General features: G+C 37.4%; 4 protein-coding genes across 4 annotated transcripts; all 4 read right to left on the reverse strand.

The window, feature by feature from the left end:
* Window positions 1-451: 451 nt before the first annotated feature.
* On the reverse strand, window positions 452-7,164 carry LOC127526229 (G-protein coupled receptor 183-like). The gene is made up of 2 exons (XM_051921126.1): window positions 6,312-7,164; window positions 452-682 (listed from the first exon to the last, which is right to left on the reverse strand). Exons 1-2 carry the CDS (start codon window positions 7,160-7,162, stop codon window positions 616-618), a joined length of 918 nt encoding a protein of 305 aa, XP_051777086.1. The 5' UTR covers window positions 7,163-7,164; the 3' UTR covers window positions 452-615.
* Window positions 7,165-11,779: 4,615 nt separating this feature from the next.
* Window positions 11,780-12,698, reverse strand: LOC127526232 (G-protein coupled receptor 183-like). The gene has a single exon (XM_051921131.1). It carries the CDS (start codon window positions 12,687-12,689, stop codon window positions 11,838-11,840), a length of 852 nt encoding a protein of 283 aa, XP_051777091.1. The 5' UTR covers window positions 12,690-12,698; the 3' UTR covers window positions 11,780-11,837.
* Window positions 12,699-19,703: 7,005 nt separating this feature from the next.
* LOC127526231 (C-C chemokine receptor type 4-like) lies at window positions 19,704-20,759 on the reverse strand. Its single transcript, XM_051921130.1, has one exon. The coding sequence runs from the start codon at window positions 20,716-20,718 to the stop codon at window positions 19,864-19,866; it is 855 nt and encodes a 284-aa protein (XP_051777090.1). The 5' UTR covers window positions 20,719-20,759; the 3' UTR covers window positions 19,704-19,863.
* Window positions 20,760-23,473: 2,714 nt separating this feature from the next.
* LOC114669095 (G-protein coupled receptor 183-like) lies at window positions 23,474-24,328 on the reverse strand. The gene has a single exon (XM_028825221.2). It carries the CDS (start codon window positions 24,326-24,328, stop codon window positions 23,474-23,476), a length of 855 nt encoding a protein of 284 aa, XP_028681054.2.
* Between the last annotated feature and the right edge of the window lie 2,218 nt (window positions 24,329-26,546).

Below are 26,546 nucleotides of genomic sequence, written 5' to 3' on the forward strand. Positions count from 1 at the left end.
TGGCTCTGTAATGAAGTAGACCCCATAAATCGCTGCTGCTTATCTCACTCTTGATGGTGGCTGGAAAAACGCAGGCCCCTGTAACTGTAAAGGGTTCATAAAATTGAGTGATGGATAGACGTGTACAGAACAACAAACTGCAAGGACCATCAATATGTTTCAAATGATATTTTATTATACAAGGTCTAATAGATAATAAAGCAAAAGACAAGAGAGTGATGTACACATTGCTAAATTTATAAATTTTTCAATAACGTTTTGTTGGTACCTTCAAGCATTGTATGGTGTTATAAAGTGAGATAAGTGATTCATAATGAAGGAGGAATTTTATAGACTATTAAACCTACGTGTCCGAAGTTTTTGAAAATTTAGCACATTTAACAAAAGTATGCTTTTATATAAAACATGGTATGTACTGGATCACAGCCAATTACACACGGGAAGCTACAGTATGTTTCAGCCTTATTCAGTCCATTGTCCGCGCAACTGTAAACAATTTAATTGAGGAGTTTCAAATTTGTTGGCACACTCTAACGACTAAAAGGTTCGGTTAATTGATAAAAATCTCATTTAGGTGGGCATAATGACTGTGAGTGTCTTCTGCGACAGATAGCATCATGTCCGAGGTTGGCTCCCATCTTGAGGTCCAATTTGCCAGGACAGGCTTCCGCTTACTTTAACCCTGTATTGGAGAAAGCAGGTTCATAAAAACAATGAATGGAAGTTTAAATAAAAATGTAATAGTGGGTCAACATTTGTTTTGCTATGCTGTTACAACATGATGGAGGAAAATACATAATATAAACAAAACAGAACATGCAGCGCAACAACAATAAATTACTATTTTTGTTGCTCCTTCGCTCCAAAGATCCCATCATAAACCACTATAAACATTTGTTTGTAGGTCAAGAAACTTTTCATCACATATTTAAGAAAGAACTGAATACATACTGTAGGACTGAACATTTTTAATTCGAAAAATTTAAATGTGCTATACACTCTTAAAATAAGCGTTGAATGGTCCTTCAGAACGATACCATAGGGGAACTATATAAAGAACTTCGTTTATTTAGATATATGCAGTAAATCAGATGGTAACAGAGTTGTGAAATTTCAATGAATTCATGATTATAAAAGGACTCACTTGCAACATAACAGGCTAAGTGCACGTTTTTTTAATCTGTTAGTGATATGCGCATTTTGCACTGTAAAAAATGTAACTAAGTGATAGTCGACCCAGTGTAAAAATGTTTGTTGTTCCAGCATTTCTGTGTTAAATGTTTAGCTTGACAATCGTTTCTTCATTGTGTGGCGCAGATGTGAGTTCTATTTTTCTTTTGGGTTCAAATGTAAAAATCATCATTGTGAGAATTAATAATCTGTTGTTTGTGCGAGTTTTTCTTTTGCGAAATGCGCATGTCCTGCGAGAATATTCTTGATTTATGAGATTTGGACACGTGCATGACTCCACGACTCCACAATCTGTTACTAACGTTTGAGAGCCCCGACTTAAGGTAAGTACATACATTTACAAGAGTAGGACTTTCCTTTGTTGAAAACCATAAAAAATCGGGGTACGAAGTATTAACAGTTACCACGCGAGTAACCTTACTAACTTCGACGACCATCGATTATAACCAACTGCCGAACGTAAAAAAGTTTTTTATGTGTTTAATGTTCGCTTGTGTTATTTGCAACGTGTAATGACGGCGGGTCCGTTAATTACGGAAGATTTTAGTGACTATAACAGAATCTGAAAAATGAATAATTATAAAATGAAAGCTCAGTTGTGCTTACTGTGGTGGCACTAAGTTTTTATCAAATGCCACGTAATTGCGATATTTCCCTCTTTCCTTTTTTCACTGTAACAACTTGTGTTTTTATACCTCAAAACCCGACGTCAGGACACTTTTTTCACTTAAAGTTAGCGGTCTGAATTCCCGTAGTAGCTGCGGTGACCGACTCGAGCTTTTGAGGCACCATACTAAAGTTTAGAGTAGAGACTGAACGCAGATGATTACACTTTATTCAAGTGGATTCGGCAATAAGAGAGTACAACAACGGTCAGATAATTTTGTTTTTTAAACGGTAAATTAATAAAATGACATCAGTATTCTATTCAGTACCGTTTTTTTCGTAAAATTGCATACAGTCGAAAAAAGTAAAAGATGGCGTGCACGCTTCTGTGGTGACGGCGCTTTTTTTTCAACTGAATGTTCTAGTAAATTATTACGGGCGCTGGGGTGCATATGCATAACAGCTTGTAAAGGCAGACGCACGATTACTGGTTGGAGTACTCCTTTCTTTCTTGTGTACATTCAATTTATGCTGTTTCTTTTATAGAGGAAAATTGGGGTGTGTGTCCTAGAGGGAGAAAGCGAGTGGTAAAGGGGGAAGGGCCTAAAATTAACACACTGAGCAGACCTCAACAACAATTCTTAGCTCCTTCAAGGAAAAAAAAATATGCCCTCACAAACATATGTTAATAAATATAAGTCGCACCACACGACTGCTCAGGTGTAAACGTGATGTGTAGTTTACTGTGTTCATTTTCAGATACTGTACCACCTTAGACATTTGTGATAGAATTATTAAGATATGATTTCATATATTAACTGAACCTACTTTAATTCTATTTAATGCAGTGTTATGGTATACAAACTCTTTTGAAGGCCATCCAAATCAGCTCTTATTTCTTTATTGTGATTTTTAGGGTATTCATGCATTGCAAGCTCTGTACATTTTGTACTACAGCTCAGGACACACTTCTCAGACATTATAGATTGAAGCACTGGCGTGGACCATATTCATCATTTCCTTGCATTCACAGTGACTGCATTTGTTCATTCCGGACTGCAGGTGCGTTAAGACACATCTCAACAGAATACATCCCAATGCTACCCTTTCAAAAGTTAGCACGGATTTGGCTTGTTTGAGCTGTGAACTTTGTAAATATCAAGATATCTGTGATGGGAAGACCTTTTACAGCCATATAAGAAAACATCTAAAAACTACGCATATGTGAAATGTCCTTTTGTAAACTGTGACTTTCAGACCAATGTATATACCACATTTAATGTACTGTACATAAAATTAGGAAGCATAAGGGTCAGTCTTTTCATGATTTCAGGCTATCCATTTTAAGTAGTAATCATACAGGCCAAGAAGACAGTCCTAATAGTAGCTCTGCTGCAGACAATAGTGGACCTCTTATTGATGGTGAGGATGATCATGTCTGCGGTGGGTTGGCACCCTGCCCGGGATTGGTTCCTGCCTTGTGCCCTGTGTTGGCTGGGATTGGCTCCAGCAGACCCCCGTGACCCTGTGTTTGGATTCAGCGGGTTGGAAAATGGATGGATGGATGGATGATCATGTAGGTAGTGGATGTGTTGCCTGCACTGAGGATTTAGGAGATGCAGTTGAGCACAAACTTGCTTCTCTCTTTTTTTGTATGCAAACTGTTCTTCACATGTCAAAAAGTGCTACCCAGCAAATACTTGAAGGGTTAAATGATATTTTTTCAGGACCTCACTTTTTCCCTGAGAATAAAGGAGATTGTCATGGATGAACCGCTGGTCTCTGTAGTCCAACAGAGATGGCCAGGCCTTCTCATAGAGCAACAGGTGAGTTTTATCTAATCTTATAAATTAATTGTCGAATAGCGAAGCTAGTATCTTGAAAATAAGTACATTATTAATTCCTGAATTTTGTTACAGGTATATGCAGAATTTTATTGCATTACCCAAGTGCAATTGAAAGAAACATCGCTGACATCCTTGGACAAGTATTCGACAGCTCTGATCAAAATGTACAGAGCAAAAGGAGGCAAGAAGGCACATGAATTGAAATCACTTTTAGAATTACTAGATGAACAGGTACGTAATAAGGATCAGGAAAGAATTGTTTTATAGTCATAAGCATGAACTTAAAGTAGTATGTGCAGGGCAGTGTTGTAATTAAGGCTGTTAAACTGTTTGCTTATGAAGGTGCATGTGGCAAACCCATATACTTATCAAATGTATGCAAAATGATTTTATAGAACAAGCTAAATTATACTGTATATGTTTATATCTGAGTCATTGGCACTGCACATATTCCCTCCAATGTCATGGACTACAAATTCATAATGTATTAATTTACAGTTTTATTTAATGGTGAGATTTACACAAACAATATTTTACCAGAAATAAAAGTAAATTCCTGAGCTATTCTGTTTATTATAAATTGACAATTTAAATTATCCAGGTTAATAGCATTTTTTTTTGTGTGTGTCTGGATCTGTGCATACATTTTAAATAATTTGCAGAAGTGCAAAATCCTTTCATTATTTGGATCATTTAACAAAGATGGATTTTTGTATATGTACAGTAATGAGGAAGAAAATATGTCAAATATATTTAGTTGTTTTGTTTAAAGTTTTCTTAAATTGTCATTCGGTTCAAATATTATTTCTTTGTATATTCTACCTCTATGACTATCATTCTTGTTACTGTACTTTTCAGACTATGGATGTTACCACACACAAGAGGGCAACGGTTCTACAAGGACTACCTCTGTACTTAAGAGAATACAAGAAGTTATCAACAACATGTCATGTAAGTTCTGTTGGAAATGTAAAACTAAATGATTAACAAACTAGAAAGTTAAGTTGGTAGACAACCTTTCACTTGGCTTTGGAAAAGAGTCAACTATGGTTTATTTTTTCACACTTTAACTATATTATTGTTCTATATTTTTAGGATACAGACTCCCTTCAAATATATACAAATGAAATGAAGATAGGAATATTAGAGGTTGTGAGGCACCATGAGACCAATCCTGGAGCTGCGGCAATGAATGTGGCTGTGGTAATAGAAGGTCGAGTAGTATCTGAAGAGCTTGTCGACTTCACAACTGCATTTGTCATACATGTTGGTCTTCTGTATGCTCGAAACATTCAGTACCCAAAAGAACTTAAATTCACTTTTGAAACAGTGCAGAAGGTGTTTCTAAATATTGGAGACTCATACTCACATAGAGTATTGTCACTCAAAAATATGCTGTATAAATGTTAGACAAATGTGTCTCAGATCTGCAGAATAGGATGTGCTTGTCTTTTGATTTTAGATTAACATTGCGATAGCTACTTTTCTTTGTGTGAAATTCTTTCTCAGTTGCACTTTAGTGTTAATGTTATGACAGAATCCCTTTACCCTGTGCAGGTTCTGTTCAAACATTTTGGAATTATTGATGTAACACTTTTCAAATTAAGATTCCACAACATCGGAGATGGCATGGCTTGTGGTTATTAGTAATGATAACAATGTTATTAAGACAAAATTTGAACGTACTGAATATAAATACATTTGTATAAGTGATTTTCATATTTCACATTGTAATAATAATGTAATGCCATGTCTAAGAAAATAAAGCTGCATTATTTTCAAAAAAGCTGTTTTTTCTTTTTTGTTAAAATAGAATATGTTGCTCAATAAAGTCAGAGTTCTTAAGTAACTGATTACAATGTGCTTTTTGAGTTTGCAAAAAATAAATATATTAATTTCTTGAATTACTACCTTGAAGTTTGCCTAAATTTACTTACGTTTATTCAGCATAGGTTTTTTAGTTGCGCCAATTAGAGATGACATTGACAAAGCCCTAAAATTTATGTTAGATGGGCTTAATGCTGTTTTTACATATTAGTTATTTCTACTTGAGCTAATTTAATTTTCTTAATTTGGCATAGTGTAGCTTGTATCCAGTGAACTCAAATTTTGTAATTGGCAGGATTTGTCAACGTAATGTTGAGCAAACTCAAAAAGCACATTGTAATCAGTTACTTAATATTTTTTAATTGGGAGTAGGTTTGATTTTTTACAGTGTGGTAGGTTTTCTCTCGGCACTCTCCGTTCCTTGTACTGTGCATTCCAAGATATTACTTGGTGTTTAGCGGTGCTATAATATTTACTGTTCGAGTGAATGTTGAATTGTGTGTACTAAATGAGCCCTGTTAACAGACAGATGTTTCGTCCACTGGTTCCTGCCTTGGTATTTATTCTGCCTGGATTTAAGTTCCCAGCGTCAGAAAACTGGATTGTTTAGCAGTTAAACTTTTTTTTTTACCAATGTGCGTAATTTAAATACTAATGTGTATTATCATATACTAACTCTAGCGTCCACTTATGCTAACCACCGGACCACGTGACGATAACAGGGCTTAAACCTGTTCAATAATGGGCGAATTAACTTTTAAGTTCTCGCTGGTGATCGTTTCGCTATAGTAGCCTAATGTTTTTGCTGCAGTTCAAAGTAAAATGTGAATCTGGTTTTACCTTTTTGCTGCGCAGCAAGCGTCACGGCGCAGGAACTTAAGAATTGCCTTCCGCAGAGCCAAGCTCCCTATGATGTACAGTGACGGCGTAGATAAAGGGTTCATGCGGATCAATACAACAAAAGGATCCATTGCGTTATTTTTGAATCTGTATCCGTAAGACGTTAGTCCACATAAAGAGATGTTAATGAATCCCGGAGTCCAAAATGCGAGGAAGCACATGGTCACTGCTATGATCAGCAATAAGGAGGCGCGTTTACCGTCGGCCTCAGGACTTGCTTGCTCTCTGTTCAATTGATAGCGTACAATTAGATAAAGTTTAATGTTTAGTCCTAGCATTATAATCACCGCAAGGATCTGGACACCTAAAGTATTTACTGCGTTATAAACCACAGCTACCTGCCAAGGCACCACATTCATCAGAAGTACTGTTAAATAATTAAAAGTCCATATAAAAACACAAATTCCAATAACAACTCTTAAAGTTATTCGTCGGGCATAGAAAAATGGATAGGACACGGCAACATACCGATCAATCTGTGCCGTGAGAATTGTTATAAAGTTCACGCCGAGTAATGTAGGCAATATAAAGTACGTCCCGTTTCTCTGAGGGTAAAATTCTTTGACGTCGAAAAGTCCATTGTAGTACCAGCCAAAGCCAGAAAGTGTGTCGCTGATGCTGGTACTCAACATGAAGATAACCCGATTTTCAGTGCGAAGAGACTTGGAGCCAAGTATAGCTACAACCACAGCTCCGGCTACTAAAACCGTGCAGGTAGCCAGCAGAACGTGAAAGGCAAAGATGAAGTAGTCACCGATGTTTTCGAAATTAACTGCAAGGGGGACGGTCATGCTGTCAGTTGTTCCTGAAGTGTAAAGACCCATGGTTTTAATGAAGCTGTTCTTGTATATAGACTCATGGATGAAGTGGCATTAGCACAAGTCCCCTGTGGTTAACTAAAATGGAACCTGCACATGCCGCTGTCAGATAATTACAGTGGCAAACAACAGAATTCGCAGAGGGTGGAAAATAATCAGAAATAAATTGATGAAATCTTCTATGTACAGTTTAACTGACATTTAAAGATTCAATGCGAACAGTTATCCAATCAGAATTAAAATAATGTTAATAATGGAAATATACTGATATTCCGTCCATCGGCTATTTATATGGGGTTTTCAGAAGCAACTTCCGTACATTTCACGGACAATAATTCACTTTGACTTGTAAACCTTCACAAACTGTATAATGACAAGATGTTTAGTGTTTATGTGGTCTGATTAATTTTTTGTAAATATACATCCTCTCTTGCCTGCAACACATTCCACAAACTGACTTGATGCGACAATTTAGAGGCAATAATGAGTTAGCAAAGGAAATAACAATGTAAGTAGAAGAAGATAATGTTCAACAGGCTATTTGGGAATTTCACCCTTAGCAGTATGTTTGAGATAATTAAAAGATTCAAGAAATCTGTAGAAATTTAGGCACGCAAACAGCAAGGGTGCAAGGCTAAGTTGATGGCCCATGATCTCCAATCTCTTAAATCCTGCATCAAGAACCATCATTCATCAGTAAGTGATCTAGCAACATGGGCTCGGGAGTACTTTGGCAAATATTTATCAAGTAGCACAACACGTAGTTACATCCACAAGTAATTGGTTACAACTGTACTGTGCAAAAAGAAAGCCATATCTTAAGAGTGTCCAGAAGTGCCTTTGATTTCTCTGGCTTTGAAGGCAACTGGGATGGACCACCACAGAGTGGAAATATGTATTGTTGTATGATGAATCATTTCAGGTCTTTTTTGAAAGAAATGCACATTGTGTCCTTGAGACCAAACAAGAAAAGAACCATCCAGACTGTTACCACCTACAACTCCAGAACCTATAGCATCTGTGATGGTGTGGGGTTGTGTCAATGCCCTGGCCAAAGGTATTTTGCACTTCTGTGAAGGCACCATTAATGCAGAAAAGTATACAGATTTTGGAGCAATATATGATGCCTACAAGACAACATCTTTTCAATGGATGTCTATGCATATTTCAGGAAAGACAATGCAAAACCACATTCTGTGCACATTACAAATGGCTGCTGAGGAAGGGGAAGAGGGTACTTCACTGGCCTGCCTGCAGCCCTGACCTGTCAACAGTTGAGAATGTGTGGTGTATTCTGAAAAATAAAAATTGACAATGAAGACCCCACCCTGTTCCACACCTTAAGACTTGTTTGTAAGAAGAATGGGACAAAACTACAGCAAAACACTGAGCAAATTGGTGTCCACTGTCTTCGGTACCTGAACATTTATTAAGTGTTGTGAGGAGGAAAGACAGCATTACAAAGTGTTAAGTTATTTACTCTAAACCTATAGTCCCCAAACTATGGCTGAATGACTGCCCTAGAGTGTCACTTTACTGGCCCTTTAAACAATAACCACAATGTCTCTCAAATGTACGATTTATAGCATTAGGCCCATATATTTTGTATTTCACCCCACACTGGCCCACTCATAGTGGGAAGGGCAGTAAGCTGGCCCCTTAAGTAAAAAGTTTGAGGACCCCTGGTTTAAACTTTGTTTGTAATATGTTGCAAGTATCAAAATCAAAAAAGCGTTGATGCATTGGCTGAAACATCAAACAATGGGTCTGTTATATTGTTTTCAGGTTAAAGATTATTTACTATCATTTAATAATTACAGCTTTCAAGTGGTCTTTGCATTTTCCAAACTGTCCCAACCTTTTCCAAGGTGAGGTTATAAATGAGAACATAAACTGGAGTGATGAAAGAAAGTGTACAGAACAAAAAACTACAAGGAACATTTATATGTTTCAACAGATATTTTATTAAATAAGGTAGAGTAGATCATTAAAAAGAAAAAGAACAATTTACATAATGCTAATTCCAACACCCTAAACTCTTAAGTGTTGTTTTATTATGTCTAAATAATGGAGCTCCATCAAATGGAAATAATCTTGGTTCCTTAAGCTATATGAAGGTCGAGACATTTTATATGTGTGAATTTATAGACTGGTTATAATAAAATCATGGAGCCACTCAGGAAACAAGACTAGGGACCCCCCCCCAAAAAAGAAATACATATAAGTTTGTGTATTTGCGTGTGCGGGTATGTGTGATAGGTATATAGGTCACACAACCGGTCACAACCATATTCAGTTCCTTTTTTTACTACACCATACTGCATATACAATTTGATTAAGCACTGCCAAATTTTCTGCCACACCCTAATGGCTATTCTGTTCAATTAATCGACAAAGTTAGCCAGATGATCAAGTGACTGTAAAGGTGTTCTGCAACAGGGAGGCATCACATCTGTGGTGGGTTCTCATTTTGTACTCCACTCTGCCAGGACAGGATTCCACTCACTTTGACCCTGTAATTGAGAAAGTAGGTTAACAGAATCAACAGAAGTAAGTTTACATGAAAGTCGATTTATGGATCAAAAACTGAATTACATATGTACTGCAAAATTAATTACGAGATATGTTAATTAAAAAGGAAAACAATTACAAAATCCTTATCCCGTTAAGAATGCGTTTTTCCGGGAGTTTTAAACATTTATGACATTAAAGATCTTATAGGCAGATAATCGGTGCGAGTACCACGCTTGCCTCCTAGTCGGTTGGAGAAGTCCGTGTTTTAGATGAGTTGTGTTTCCATTGGCGATTTTGGTGTGAAAACTTGTACATCAGATCAAAGATCGGCGCGGTGTTTGGCGCTAGTCTGACGTGAACGTACTTTCGAACAGCGCTGGTCAGGTGGCGTAATGGAAGCTCGAAGACCAGGGGCTTATGGCCGTGAATGCCAAATATCGGGCCAAAGACATGTACGCAGAAAGTGCAGAAAGTGACACGCAGGAGTCGGTATAGCTGTGAGGAATCATTGCTAAGCACGGAGCAACACTACTACCCTTATAATAATGGATTTATTACAAAAATCAAAACATTAAGAGAGAGAGAGAGTGATTTCCTATAGAATTGGAGGAGCAATTTTCGGTTTGTTAAATTATTTGGCATGTATATCTTAAAGAAAATATTTTCCATTCAATTACTAACCTAGTTAATTTTGTTATTTAGCACAAATGTAGCATTTTACTTTTTCGGGGTTTAAAATGTAACTACAATATTTTAGATTTTTTTAATGTGTTTAAAATTGTTTCGCGCAATGTGATAAAGCTACAAAGTCGAAGACAAAAAAACATCATAAGTGCTAAAAAAACAATCGATTGACAATTCTTTAATTATACTTTCTGCCTTTCGGTGTGACGATATAAAGATGTGAAAAGTAATGTCAACTAAATATAACTTTTACAATTCAATTGAAATTAGGGCAAATGTACTAAGAAGCATAAGACCAGACACGTATACAGTAGTTCCTAATACAAACACAAGAGAAATGGCAAACACCATCCATTTCAAATAAAACCACACATTTCTGTAAAACCATTATGGTTCAGCAAAGCAATACCGTAAGAGGAACCATTTTTTGTTCTCCAAAAGAAGCACCCACGGCTCCAGAAAGAACTTTGTTTGTATTTAGGTCTGTAACAGGTTTCATAAATATGGTAACAAATGTGTGAAATATCAACGGCCTCCTGAAAGGCCTCTTGCTGTATACACTGTAAAAATAAAATGATCAATTTACGGTAAAAAAAAAACCTGGCTGCTGTGGTTGGCAGAATTTGACCGTAAAAAATAAGGTTACTATATTTTTAAGGTCTACGGTATAACTTAGTAAGTTCACTGATGTGCTGCGTTCTTCAGGGTTACTGTCACTCAGTACTTATCCACCGCCAGACTCTCGGTTCCTTGCATTTTGACACACTGTCGGATTGTTTCAGTCCCCGACTGCAATATCCGTAAAATGAGAGCTTTTATGGTAGGTGCAGACTCTCGGAAACTGGAAATATATGAATGAGCACCAGTTTCAATCTATTAAATTAATTTAAAAAATGTGTAAGTGTGCGATCCGTGAGATGTTGATCGGGGACACACGCACCGAATTCAGCTGATATTGTTCTAGGCAGGTTTTCTTTATTTTATAGATTTATTTCTACAGAAACGTAACACCCAGAATTTTTGGCTTTCCATTTTCTCTCTACTGCAACCTTAGAATGCAGATTCTTAAAACCTTTTAAAGTTCACTGAAATATTATCAACTTCGAAATTTGGAACCATGAACAATGCGACTAATTTATATGAACATTTTATCTATAAAACATAGTTATACAAATGAGTTAATGAGATTAGCCAATTTTAAATCTTAGCATTCTAAAGGTTCATTGAAGTGTTATGGTGTGTTGGAGACCACAGTTTGTGGCTACAGTCCGTGCAAGCTCTAGACAGTTTCTCTAGACAGCAGTTTAAGGAGGACTTAGCGATTAACTAGTGTTTTGGGGTGCACGAAAATTACAAAGAATTGGTTACGATGGGTTTTAAGAAACGCTCCTAAATTATCGATCGATTTCAATATTCCTATGGTTACGAGGAAACGAAACCCAGGTCGGTTTTACCTTTTTGCTATGCAGCAAGCGTCACAACTGAGGGACTTCAGAATTGCCTTCCGAAGAGCAAAACTTCCTAAGATGTACAGTGAGGGCGTAGATAGAGGGTTGATGCGAATCAATGCAAGAAAAGGATCCACTGCATTATTTCTGTATCTGTAACAGTAAGACGTCAGTCCACACAAAGAGAGGTTGATAAAAGCTGGAGTCCAAAAAGCGAGGAAGCACATAGTCACTGCTATGATCAGCAGTAAGGAGGACCGTTTACCGTCGTTCTCGGGACTTGATTCTCTCTGCAGCTGGTAGTGTGCAATTAGATAGAGCTTAATGTTCAGTACCAGCATCAAAATCACCGCAATAACCTGGATGCCTAAAGTGCTAACCGCATTATAAATCATAGCTATCTGCCACGGCACTAAGTTCAGAAAAAGTACTATTAAATAATTAAATACCCATATAAAAATACAGATTCCAATAACAACCCTCAGAGTCACCTTGCTAGTATAGAAGAATGGATAGGACACAGCAACGTACCGATCAATCTGTGCAGTGAGAATTGTTATAAAGTTCACGCCGAGTAATGTAGGCAATACAAAGTACGTCCCGTTTCTCTGTGGAAAAGATTCTTTGACGTCGAAAAGTCCAACATAGAACCACCCAAAGCCAGAAAGTGTGTCGCTGATGCTGGTACTCAACATGAAGATAAACCGATTTTCAGTGCGGAGAGATTTGGAGCCAAGTATAGCTACAACCACAGCTCCGGCTACTAAAACCGTGCAGGTAGCCAGCAGAACGTGAAAGGCAAAGATGAAGTAGTCACCGATGTTATCGAAATTAACAGCAAGAGGCACGGTCATGCTGTCAGTAGTCTCCGAAGTGGAAATATACCTAATGTTTAGATATTCCTGCATATAAACTCGTGAAGTGACGTGCAGTGGCCCTTTGCGATTTATTAAAACAGGGCATTTCTGTGTAATTGTCAGATTTATTCTCTCTGTGGCAAACTACAGGAGCTATCCTTGTGCGAGGGATTAGTCAAGAATAAACTGATTAAATCTTCATCCCCCGTGTACAAAATGTACTAAGTGCAGTTAATTGACCATTAAAATTACTAATTGTTATGAAATCAGTATTAAAAGGCAGCATTGTAAGACATTTAAAGATATTCAGTCCATTTAGTTGGCAGTTTTCAGAAGAGACATCTTTTCCGCTCTTGCAAGAACTTCACGTCAATTAATCATTGAGCTATACGAGCAACCTAACAGGAAACTTCAAAACTTAACATCACTCAATTCCAGTTGCATCTTCATTAGTCAGATTTTGCAATAGTTACTTACAATTGCATTCTGAATAGTTAGAAATCGAATTGTAATTATCTCTTATTCCATTCTGACAATTAAGAACCGGAAGATTTTCCAAGTAACCTCAATGGAACTTTCAGTTACATATAGGTAACAAGAGGTAAGTTTCCCGTCAAACTCCATCTTCCCCAGAATTAGTGCCATTGAGTTTTGTCTATGGATTCTTCTGTATCTTTGACAGTACATAATAAAATAAATAAATAATAAAACTAAAAAGTGTGAGCATTTATGTTCAATATAGATGAATGTCTTTATTGATCTTCATATAATAAATATACACACAGATATACATACACATTACGGAATAGACATTGCCAACATCAATGTATTATTAACATACTGTATTAATAAACACAAACCGGGGATTTTAAGAAATTTAAATTCATATACTGTAGTTCTTTTTTATAGCAATAAAATCCTCTAAGGCAAGGAATTATCAGTGACAGCCTTCCTATTGAACCTGCATGATTTATTTCCTTTCAAATGGCCTTAATCGCAAATAATCTTATTCCCATGAAACAATAAGTGATCATAAAACATGTTTAATCGTTAACAAAATATTAATAAGAAAATTAATAAGTAAACATCGCAGGATCGGGTTGTGAGTAGTACACGTGTTCTCACAGAAGATGGCAGCATATAGCAAGAATCTGGAAGTTGTTTGCAGTTTTAACACCAATTTGAAGTGTAGTTGGTTTAATACGATACGTAATGTAATGTAATGTACGATAGACACACTCTCTCCATTTATTAGTTACAAAAATATTGATTGCACTTTTTTCAAGATTTCTATTTTCCAGATATGTGGTTTTTAAACGTTGTTCTGACACAGTGGTGCAAGCTTTGTTTTTGTTGAAACTGTCGAATTTCAGAGTCGTTGGTTCACATTATGTTTCTGCCCCACATGCCCGTTCCAGAATGAACTGGTGTTTGATCAAGCAATGGAGTTACAATGAATCACACCAAATGATAAAGAATCATATATAGTGCTATTAAAGAACCATTACTTTATAAGAGTGGATAATAAATGGATGATAAATTAGACTGGACTGCCAATACTGATGCTCTGTGTAAGAAAGGACAGAGCCGGTTATACTTCCTTAGAAGGCTGGCGTCCTTCAACATCTGCAATAAGATGCTGCAGATGTTCTATCAGACGGTTGTGGCGAGCGCCCTCTTCTACACAGTGGTGTGCTGGGGAGGCAGCATTAAGAAGAAGGACACCTCACGCCTGGACAAACTGGTGAGGAAGGCAGGCTCTATTGTTGGCATGGAGCTGGACAGTTTGACATCTGTGGCAGAGCGACGGGCGCTCAGCAGGCTCCTATCAATTATGGAAAATCCACTGCATCCACTAAACAGGGTCATCTCCAGACAGAAGAGCAGCTTCAGCGACAGACTGCTGTCACTGTCCTGCTCCACTGACAGACTGAGAAGATCGTTCGTCCCCCAAACTATGCGACTCTTCAATTCCACCCAGGGGGTAAACGTTAACATTATATAAAGTTATTGTCTGTTTTTACTTGCATTATTATCAATCTTTAATTTAATATTGTTTTTTGTATCAGTAAGGCGCTGCTGGAGTATGTGAATTTCCCCTTGGGATTAATAAAGTATCTATCTATCTATCTATCTATCTATCTATCTATCTATCTATCTATCTATCTATCTATCTATCTATCTATCTATCTATCTATCTATCTATCTGATCCCTACTATGTGAAAAGCAAAGTCAAAATCAGCGCACAGATCTCGTATACGTCTGCTGTTAAATAAACATCTGATGCCCTTTCGATACCTTGTTTTTATTTATGTGGATGTATGTATTTTCTCAGTTCGGGTGGAGTTCACTTATTCTTCCATGGCGGGATTTCCCTGTCCTCTCTATTCCTCACACATCCCTCGTACATGTAATTTAAATTGATTTATGATGCTAACCTGGATTTGAGGGTCTGAGTGATATCTATGATATGTGCTAGCTGAATGTTCCACGTCTAACATCCGATTCTATCTGAAGGAACTTTCCAAAACCAGAAAACAGATGTTCAGCAGATATTTTTTCCAGAGTGTGTAACATTAAGTTAAATATAAATGTTTACGTTTGATTATGTTATATATTAGCTCTTGCACCCGCTGATGCTTGACTCCGATAAATAACACTGGACTGAATTAATAAATTTCGATCATGGGTACATGAACATTAGTAGACTGTAGCATGTTCGTTTCATTGTGGTAAGAGTGCTGTTGCTTTTGCAAAGAAAAACATCAGACCGGATTTACTCTTGAACAGCGACGGTCACAACGGATAAACATCAGAACTGCTTTTTGAAGAGTCAAGCTCCCTGTTATGTACAATGTGGGCGTAGAGATTTTTTCTGTATCTACACCAATAAGACGTTAGTCCTCATATTGAGATGTTAAAAATCCCAGAGACCAAAATGCGAAGAAGCTCATGGTCACTGCTATGATTAGCAGTAAGGAGGAGCGTTTGGCGTCGCTGCCGGGACTTGAGGATTGTCTCTTCAACTGCAGCGAGAAAACAGGTAGAGCTTATGTTCAGTGCCAGCACCAAAATCACCGCAAGAGTCGTGATGCCTAAACTATTAACTGCGTTATAAATCATATTACCTGCTGCGGCATGACATTCCAATAAGAACCACTGTTACATAATTTAAAAATCTATATAAAAATGCAGATTCTGATAACAACTGTCACAGTCACCCTTCTAGCATAGAAGAATACGACGCGATAACGTACCGATCAATCTGTGCAGTTAGAATTGTTATAAAATTCACGCCGAGTAAAGCAGGTAGTAAAAAGTAAGTGGCAAGTGCCTGTCATCGAAAAGTCCATTGTAGTACCAGCCAATGTCGGACAAAGTGTCGCTGATGCTGGTGATCAACATAAAGAGAATCGATTTTCAGCGCGGATAGAATTGGAGCCAAGTATAGCTACTACACCTCCGGCTAATAAAATCATGCAGGTGGCCAAACGAACGTGAAAGGCAAAGATGAAGAATTCGCCGATGTTATAGAAATTAACGGCAAGGGGCACGGGCATACTGTCAGTTGTCTCTGAAGTATAGAAAGATACATACTTTAAATGAGATTATTCTAAAAGCGCGAGTCTGTGATTGTGGCCAAAGTTTAATCACAAATAAAGGGATGAAACTTTCATCCTCTTTTGGCGAAGTTTAATACATGCAATCAATTCATCATTAAAAAGATTCAGCATGAATCGTTTTACCTTCGTGCGTTATAAGTAAATTCGTTTAATCACTGGATTTACTAATACAGCCCATCAGCTATAGCCATTTCAGTCATTGATCTATACGTGTGCCACGATAGCAAGATGTTCTCATTTAACATCGCGTACTGCTCCTATTTTAGATAGCTATAATTGCATCTTCATTAGTCAAATTTAAAATTAGAGAGGTTGAATTTTAACTAATCAAAAATAGTATTTCAGGCATTTATATTGTAATAGACTTCTTATAGCGTTCATTTACAATATACATGTAATTTTGACCAGTCATGCACAATGCAAAATGATGACTAGTCAAAAATTAGAATTACAAAAAATAATAATGAAAACTAAAATGATTAAAAAGCGTCATTTATATATATGTAAAAAGCAATTTAGTAGCCTGTAACTGGCATGGTCATGTTGTCAGTTGTTCCTGAAGCTGAACGATCTGAAATTTTAATGAAGATACTAGTGTCGCAAATGCAGTGACGTGAAGTTTCCAGTGAATTTCCCAGTGATGAACTAAAGTAAAAAAAATGTCCAAATTACACTCAGTGTGGCAGCACAGGCTATGACTGCGGGCGGGAGATAATTGAGAATAAAATGATAAAATCTGTTTTGTTTGTTCAACGTAAGTTGTGCAGTTGTTGACCGTATTCAACGAAAATTATTATACAATCAATACTAAAAGAAAATATTTGGAATAAGTGAAATTTATTCAGCCCATCAGTTTTTACGCGAGTGCTCATTTCTCTCCTCCTGACAGCCATTGAGACATGAGAGCAATGTAACAACAAGCAGTTTTAGTATATATTATCTCGTACTAATTCTTATTTTAGACGTCTAAAGTTGCATCCTTACTTGTAAAAATTCGAATTAGAGATGTTTAGAATTGCGTTTTCAGTAAGAAAGTAAATTGCTGAAATATATAATTCCGTATAGTGAAACTGACGTTTCCATTGATTTCTATGGACCTTTGAAGTAAACTAGTAAATAGCTGTAAATTGTTGACTAGTAAAATTAGAATTTCAAATATGTTTAATGTTTAGAAAATGATATTAAAAATCAGAAGTTGCAAATGACTGAAATGCAGCGACGAGTCGAATTGTAATTAAACATAACATTCTAGTATAACTTCACAAGACTTTGTTAGAGATATATTAAATATAATTAAATATCTCTAAATTGGTTCCTCATTAGTCAGATTGTTATTACAGATATCCCCAGTTCAAAGCTCAAAGTCAATGGGATAGCCACTGGAGTACAGTATTCAGGTGTCTCTGTTTCACTCGTTTTTCGAAAACATCGTTAACTCTGAAAACATCGTAAAGTCCATCTTAAGATCAATCATTAAATTATAAATATACTAAAAAAAAAACCCGTAAGTAAAGCAGTATTTTATAAAACTCCCTCCAGTTAATCGCTGAGGATTTGTTAAACTGACTAAATCATGCGGCAAATTTACCAGACCGTATGATCTTATACGGTTAAGATGCATGAAGCCAGCCCCAAGTTTAAGACATTTTTACTTCGCGTATTGGCTAGTAAACGTTGAGGTGATGTATTATTCATTCCTGTTTTGATTAGTCAGAATGTATCGTCGATATTTGCATTGAGTAAGGAGGTTTGTATTCATCGATGGCCGGCGTTATTTCCGAGGTTAGTGAGCCTGTAAGGTGCGAGTCAGGTGATGTCACAGCAGATTTTGGTTGGCCGTTACACTTAAGGGAAAAGCAGTACATGGTAGGGAAAAAGGACCATCATGCATGGTAAGTTCTCGGTGTCAAATGATTAATCACCGGCACAATACATTTTATTATAATAATATACACAATACATAATAAAATATTTTAAATACATAGCAGTACAGGTTTATTTTTTCTAATACCTCTGAAGTGATACATTTCATGAAACTCAAAAAGACCCAAATTCAATACTCAATAATGACTCCCGATCAAGCCAGTTATTTGCATGAGCAGCAAGTGTACATAAACATAACTTTGTTAAAGAATGTTAACTGAAAACGTTAAGCAGACTGTGTTGAAAGATTTTTAATAAGATAAAGATCATTTGTTCAGTTTACGGCCAAAACTTAGCAGGAGGAAGAAACAGCCGTGGTCATGCTTGTTTGTCTGTTATACATCTAGTATACTGTATGTATTGTCATATTCGCTCCATCGAAAACATATTCAGGGTCCTGAAAAACACAGCTGTATTATATACAGTTCTATATACAGTACACGCTTATATTACGGAGATACTCAAATGAGTACAAAGTGTCAGTTTTTAACATGCAGTCGTGCTCCATTTAGTTGCCACTTTTGCCTAAAGCTACCATCTAATTTCAAAGTGAAGAAATCGTGAATTCGAAATTTTATAACTGATTTGCAGTTCAATATATTAGTCATGATTATATAGATATTAAATTATATTGAATAGACATGAAATCATTTTGATTCGTGCTAATGCAAACTATAAAATCAATTCTGCAAGCCTATATACCGGTACTCCTAGAAAGGCTGAATGAATTGATGAGTGAATGAGTCAGGCGACATGATGAATAAACTTAAGAATACATTTCTGCTAAGAAAGGGTGTCAATATAATGTAATAAACTGAATGCCGTTGCAGATTTTTCAACGATAAAATCATATACCATACGTTTACAATTAAATAAGCCGCCCATTTATCGTTGTGTTAACGAAACAAGCTTTGCCCAATTCAGAGTCCCCGAGCCCGGCGCCTGTCCAGACCAATACACCATTCTTGAACGGGGATGTGGTCTATACACTGAAAAAAGTATAACCTCCATTCAACATAAAATAATTAAGGTAATGATTCACACTTAATATTTTCAATCTGAACCAATATACTGTAATTCTTTTTATCTTATTGAACCCACAATTTTTAAGTTGAGGCAAATCATTTAGAGTGATTGGGTGCAATTCACTTTTTTTATAATGAAGTAAATCTTTTTTTTAAAGCTGTCACAATTTAAAATGGTTTATTGGTCATAACCTGTTTTTACCCTAGCAGGGCACACAGAGTAGCCATTTATACCGCAAAGTCTTTTGAACGCGCAAAGTACGCCGGATCACCCTCTCGTGTAAAGGCTGTAATAATAAAAATTCATGTGATGAGTTAGGTAGTGTAGGATCACTTCACCAGATATTAACAAGAGGCTCATAGGATTTCAGATTGACTCCCCGCCGGAGGTGAGGTTCTCCGAATCCTCCGCACTTCATATATAGGGATCAGTTAAACAGGCGCCTAATCGTTCCGTGATCTTATTGTGCTTATTTGGTCTTTCTGTTCCTCATATGCCAACTGACCTCAACTCTCAGATATTTGTATTTGCCAAACTTTCTGTCTAGTAACTTTTAATATATTCCTCTTTTAATTTAAAATTGTGAAACTCTTCGATTTTAATTTCTTGCTTTGCAGCAAGCGCCACAACATAGAACCTTCACAATTGCCTTTCTAAGAGAAATGCTTCCTATAATGTACAATGAGGGTGTAGACAAAGGGTTAATACGGATCAGAGCACCGAAGGGGTCAACTGCGTCATTCTCGAAATAGTACCCAAAAGACGTTAATCCACGCAACGAGACGTTAATGAATGCTGGCGTCCAAAATCCAAGAAAGCACGTGGTGACAGCTATGACGAGGATGACAGAGGAACGTTTACCATCAGTCTCTGGACTTGGTGGCTCCCGCTTCATCTGATAATGTGTGATTATACAGAGTTTAATATTTAGTCCGATCATCAAAATCACAGCAATAATCTGAAAGCCTAATGTGCTTATTGCGTTGTAGATCACAGCCACTTGCCATGGCACGAAATTCATCAGCAGTAGCGTTAAATAACTAAAAATCCATATAAAAATACAGATGCCAATAACGAGTCTCAAAGTTATCCGCCGAGCATAGAAAAACGGATAAGATATCGCTACATACCGATCAATCTGTGCAGTCAGAATTGTTAAGAAGTTCACGCCGAGTAAAGTAGGTAATACAAAGTACGTCCCGTTTTTTTGTGGGTAAGATTCCTTTACGTCAAAAAGCCCACCATAGTATAACCCAAAACCGGAAAGAGTGTCGCTGATGCTGGTGCTCAACATGAAGATAAACCGATTTTCAGTGCGGAGGGACTTGGAGCCAAGTATAGCTACAACCACAGCTCCGGCTACTAAAAACGTGCAGGTTGCCACCAGAACGTAGAAAGCGAAGAGAAAGTAGTCACCAGTGCTAGCGAAAGTCACTGCAAGGGATACACTCATGCTGCCACTTGTCGCTGTAAATGCCTCGGGTTTAATGAAGATATTCCTGTATATAGACTCATCTGATGATGTGATCTGTGTATTGGTCTCCCGAGATCAACCCTTCGGTACATGGAGATCTCTCAAGAACAGAATAACGACGGCAAACAGAAGTTGTTAGGTGGAAAACAATCAAGAATAACTTCCCCTATCTACATTAGTCATTGAAATTCTCCAAAGAGAATTCTTACGCGGAAAAATCGACATTGTCAATTTATATAGTGTTAAATTAGCACTTAAAATATGGGAAACAATATTTCAATATATAAACTTTCATGTTTTGCTGTATTCAATAGCATGGGCTTTCATTTTATTTATCTGAAGTCTTAACAATCAGTTCAGCTCTGATCCCTTTTGGCAACAGCATCTCCTTGTGTCTGCGCTGACCTAAACTTGTGATACGTTGCTCCCTATTACACTTACAGATACTATATATATTCATCTCCGAGAAGCAATAATAATAATAAAAGTAATCGTCATCATCGAACGGATTTACCATGCATGAAAAAAACAGGAAAGGGAAAAAACGGTAAATAATACGATACAGAACCCGCAGTATTCGAAGTATTCACATAAGAAAAGCACAGTTCTGAGTCGCTGAATAATAAAATTACACAATATTAATAATCGGAAAACAATTATATAACAATCAGCCAGAACATTAACCCCCTGGCTAATATTGTGCTGGTCTCCCACTTGCTGCCATGACAGGTCTGAGCCGCCGTGGCATGGACTCCACAAGTCTTCTGAAGGTGTCCTGTGGTATACCTGGCACCAACACAGCAGATCCTTTAACTCCTGTGAAAGGTTAGGTGCGGGGTCCCCACGAATCTGACTTGCTTTTCCAGCAGGACAGAGATCTGGCAGATTTGGAAGCCAAGTCAACACCTTAAACTCTTTGTTATGTTCCTCAAATCATTCCTGAACACATTTTCCAGCGGGCACTTATATCCTGATGAAAGAGGTCACTGCCATCACGATTTCCTTTACCACGAGGGGGTGTAAGTGCACAGAAATGTCAGCAGTTTTAAATTAATACATTAAGAGTAAGGACCATCTCTTTTAATATATTATTTTAACACTTTAAAAACATTTTAACATTGGGCCTTTTACAATGCGGTCTGCAACACTATACTGTATTTGGGTGATGCGTGTTAAAGTAACATCCATGTGCATTCCAAGACCCAAGGTCTCCCAGCAGAACATTACCAAGAGTATTTTCTTCTGCCTGCTCGCCTTTTCCCATAGTGCATGTCGCTGCCATTTTTTCCACGTCTGAACGGTACAACAACAACAACAACATTTATTTATATAGCACATTTTCATACATAAATTAGCTCAAAGTGCTTCTACATAATGAAGAAAAGAAAAATAAAAGACAAAGTAAGAAATTAAAATAAGACAACTTTAGTTAACATAGAAAAGGAGTAAGGTCCGATGGCCAGGGTGGACAGAAACGTGAACTAAAAGAAAACGTGATTCATCATAGTACCACCTTCTTCCATTGCTCCATGATGTTCGCGCGTCCGGTGCTTTCAGTAGTGGACAGGGGTCGGCAAGGCACTATACGCAGCAAGGCACTTTCTCTCATGGCCAGCATTAAGTTTTTCAGTATAGTGCTCACCCGGTGTAGTCATCCACTCTACATCACAAAAGCATCTCTTTCTAATACAATGTAATTAATAAAGATTACATGAAAACAGTAATCAATCAAAATAAAACCTGTTTACCTTCTGCAGTAATAAGAGAACCACTACACACTTAACTTTTCTTGTGTTCTATGTATTTATTAGATCAAACCATTGTCCACAATTTTCATTTATTTTGCAAAATAAGGTTCACTTATAACATAAGAAAAACTATCCTCAACTAAAATGTTTAATATGTAATTTAAGTTTAATGAAAAGGATTCAGTTACATTACATAAAAATATTCCTTTAAAATTACCTTAACTCTCTTATGTTTTCTGAACATAGTGAATGCATCAACAAAAGAATGCTTCATTTTATAACTACGCTGTGTGGAATCATTTCTCCATGACTATGTTACATTTACTTAACAAATAATTAATTCAAATTAATAATTTTAAGTGTTGTCTTCTTGCCTTTCCCTCATGCTCCCTTTTCCTTCCACAGCAGACATATTTGAGTTTGTGTGCGCAGGGATGACCTGGCGCCTCGTCCATTGCACGTTTGTCTACGAATGCTGCTGACCAGATAATGTTTTGCTTTCGGTGCGCGACCTTTAACTGGAAGGATTTCCAGCAAATAGGTTCATGTAATAATTGCATACCAAATGACGAGAATGCTATGATTGCCATCACTGCATAATAAATATCTTTGTGTACGTACAGAGTATGTGCAAGACTTGCTTGCTTATTGCGTTTTCTGGGTCGTTCAAATCGAATTTATCAAGATACCATACACCAACAAAAGGCTTTAAATAATTTTGGTAAAGACTGAGCCGGTTGTGCAAGTTCTCAATAAATAATGAACTGCTCTTTATCTGTTAATTGGAGGTGTGACTTTAAATTGGCAATACTTGATTTCACTTACCGTACCTTGTATTTGATATTACTTGCTGTGCCTAATTTGGTCTTTATGTTCCGTATCCAACTGACCTTAATTCTCGGATCATTATTTTTGCTAAATCTTCTATCAACATGTTATATTATTGTTCTTGATTTTTTTGTTTTAACTTTCAATAATCTTTGTTTTCAATGTCTTGCTTTGCAGCAAGATCCACAGCGTATACACTTCACAATTGCCTTTCGAAGAGCAAAGCTTCCTAAAATGTACAATGTGGGCGTAGAAAAAGGATTCATGTGGATGAGTGTGGCGAAAGGGTCCATTGCATCATTCTCAGATTTATATCCGAAAGACGTTAATCCGCACAGTGAGACGTTAACGAAAGCCGGAGTCCAAAATGCTAGGAAGCACGTGGTCACGGCTACAATGAGCAGTAAGGAGGAGCGTTTACCGTCGGTCTCGGGACTTGGGGTCTCCCTCTTCAGCTGATAGCGAGCAATTATACAGAGTTTAATGTTTAATCCAATCATCAAACCCACGGAACAAACCTGGACACTTATAGTACTTATCGCGTTAAAGGAAATGGCCACTTGCCACGGAATCAAATTCAAAAGGAGAAGTGTAAAATAATTGAAAAGCCATATAAACATACAAATGCCAATTACAACTCTCAAAGTTATCCGTCGAGCGTAAAAGAATGGATAGGACACGGCGACGTATCGATCTACCTGTGCACTTAAAATTGTTAGTAAGTTCACACCGAGTAGTGTAGGCAGTATAAAGAAAGTCCCGTTTTTTTGAGGAAAGGCTTCCTTGACGTCAAAAAGTCCACCGTAGTATAACCCAAAACCAGAAAGTGTGTCGCTGATACTGGTGCTCAACATAAAGACGAACCGATTTTCAGTGCGAAGAGACTTCGAGCGTAGTATAGCTACAACCACAACTCCGGCTACTAAAACGGTGCAGGTGGCCAGCAAAACGTAGAACGCGAAAATGAAGAAGTCAACAGTGTTACTGAAATTTAGAGCAAGGGGAACAGTCATGCTGTCACTTTAGTCCGAAATGGAAAGATCCTTGCGTTTAATGAAGGCGTCCATGTATATATACTGTACACGCCTCTAGATGAGGTGATCTGTGTATTAGTCTCCCGAGATCAACTAAACTAGTTGTCTCAGGAACAAAAGAGCTCCTTGTTGTGAGAATTCAACGAGAATTTTAATACTGTAATTTTTTTTATGAAGCAAATATCTTGCTCACATTGTCACAGCTAATTGGGCGCCTGAAGTGCATTCTCATTACTCTATGAACAGAGTCCGATAAGTTTCATTGATGTATTGTTAAGCTGTACACTTAGATGGGGTTAGTTAGCGGGGGATAAGGGGCACCTCAGGCAAGCTGTAGCTCTGACCCGAAAACGTTCAGGCTTTCCTGTGCCTGCTAATGAAAAGCAAATCTAAGGAGATAACAGCAAATCTGACAAACAAAAGAAAACAATTCAGATAATTTAATTAGCTATAGCTTTTTTCAAAATGCATCATCTACATGTTTATAAATTGCCAAGTTTTTAGTATCTTGACTTGTCTGTATGTTCCAGATTTTCACAACTGTCCAAGTAAAACCTGCTCATTGAATCTGAGCATTAATACAACATGAGTTAGTTTTCACAATATACTTTATTTGCATTTTTAGTTTGCCTATAGACAATGAAAATGCTATGTCATTTTAAAGTCTAAAGAATTTTCAGAGGTTGCTTCTTATACTAAAGATTCATCCAGATCTTGTGTTTTTGGGTGCCTGCAGCTATAACACTTAAGACTTGTGCATTTTAACACAGAAAAAATAAAGGTGACACAATGGTTCTTCACAGGGATGCCATAGCAGAAATATTTTTGTTTGCTAACAGAACCATCCACATGAAGGTTCTAGAAATAATCCCCATTTTATTTAGATCTGTAACAGGTTCCATAAATGTATAAACAGTACAGATCTGTGACATTTCAATGAGTTTCTAATTTTAACATTTTAAAACCAGAAAACCGTTGGTGTGTCACAAATCTGTTGCCATCTATTCATAGTGTTTTATGGAGTCTCCATTCATCCATCCATTTTCCAACCCGCTGAATCCGAACCCAGGGGTCTGCTGGAGCCAATCCCAGCCAACACAGGGCACAAGGCAGGAACCAATCCCGGGCAGGGTGCCAACCCACCGCAGGACACACACAAACACACCCACACACCAAGCACACACTAGGGCCAATTTAGAATCGTCAATCCACCTAACCAGCATGTCTTTGGATTGTGGGAGAAAACCCACGCAGACACAGGGAGAACATGCAAACTCCACGCAGGGAGGACCCGGGAAGTGAACCCAGGTCCCCAGGTCTCCCAACTGCGAGGCAGCAGCGCTACCCACTGTGTCACTGTGCTGCCCCTTTATTTAGTCTGATCCAAATAAATAAAGAACCTTCTATGGATGGGTCTTTTGAAAAGCAAAAATGGTTCTCCTACCCCTGTGAACAACCACTGAGGCACCTTTATTTTTAAGAGCTTACATGACCTGACCCTGCAACAGGACAATGACGGGCCACACAGTGATTGTGGTCACAGCTGTCCTGAGGAAAGAACCCTGGTGTGCAGATGCTGCAATGGCCTGATTTCTCTAATGACCTTAACCCCACAAATCACCTTTAGGATACCCAGGATTGCAATCTCCAAAGGTGTGACTTTCTGCCTGCCATTGGCCAGCAGTTTTGTCAGGCTCTTCTGTAAGAAAGAGAGAATATCCCAGAAGTGCAGACTCACAGGCTCCTTTGGTGCATGTGCCATAGATTCCAAGCAGGGGTGAAGTACATCAAGAGGAATATTAAGGTTCACGGTGGTTACCGATTACCTGTTTTTATTTGTTGTTCAGATGTTTCTTAAAGTAAATAGTGAAGCATGTTTCTAATGGCTACCGGCAGGACACTCCACAGGTGTGAAACATTTGACAAAATGCACATCTGTATTACGTGTAGAAAGAACAACATTAAAAGGAAATAACCAATGAAAATCAAATTTAAATATGCCTAACATGCAAAAAAACAGAAGATGAGCATGGTGCTCTCCCTGTATATGGTAAATAAATGCAATGTTTAAGACATACAGTATGCTGCACTCTCCCCTGGATAGCCTAGTACATCTTCTACAGTTGGTTCCTATTAAATCCGTTATATATGCTGGTTGTGATAGATTTTGTATTGAAAAAGACTGTTTAAAAAATAT

Source organism: Erpetoichthys calabaricus, chromosome 18, assembly GCF_900747795.2.
Source record: "Erpetoichthys calabaricus chromosome 18, fErpCal1.3, whole genome shotgun sequence".
Classification (NCBI taxonomy): domain Eukaryota; kingdom Metazoa; phylum Chordata; class Cladistia; order Polypteriformes; family Polypteridae; genus Erpetoichthys; species Erpetoichthys calabaricus.

Bases quoted from the DNA above. Each gene is read 5' to 3' on its own strand.
- LOC127526229 (XM_051921126.1), bottom strand. From the start codon at position 7,162: ATGACCGTCCCCCTTGCAGTTAATTTCGAAAACATCGGTGACTACTTC. The intron at 683-6,311 runs GTAAAACCAGAT...TCTCCAATACAG, and splicing joins GCTTGCTGCGCAGCAAAAAG to GGTTAAAGTAAGCGGAAGCC.
- LOC127526232 (XM_051921131.1), bottom strand. From the start codon at position 12,689: ATGACCGTGCCTCTTGCTGTTAATTTCGATAACATCGGTGACTACTTC.
- LOC127526231 (XM_051921130.1), bottom strand. From the start codon at position 20,718: ATGAGTGTATCCCTTGCAGTGACTTTCGCTAGCACTGGTGACTACTTT.
- LOC114669095 (XM_028825221.2), bottom strand. From the start codon at position 24,328: ATGACTGTTCCCCTTGCTCTAAATTTCAGTAACACTGTTGACTTCTTC.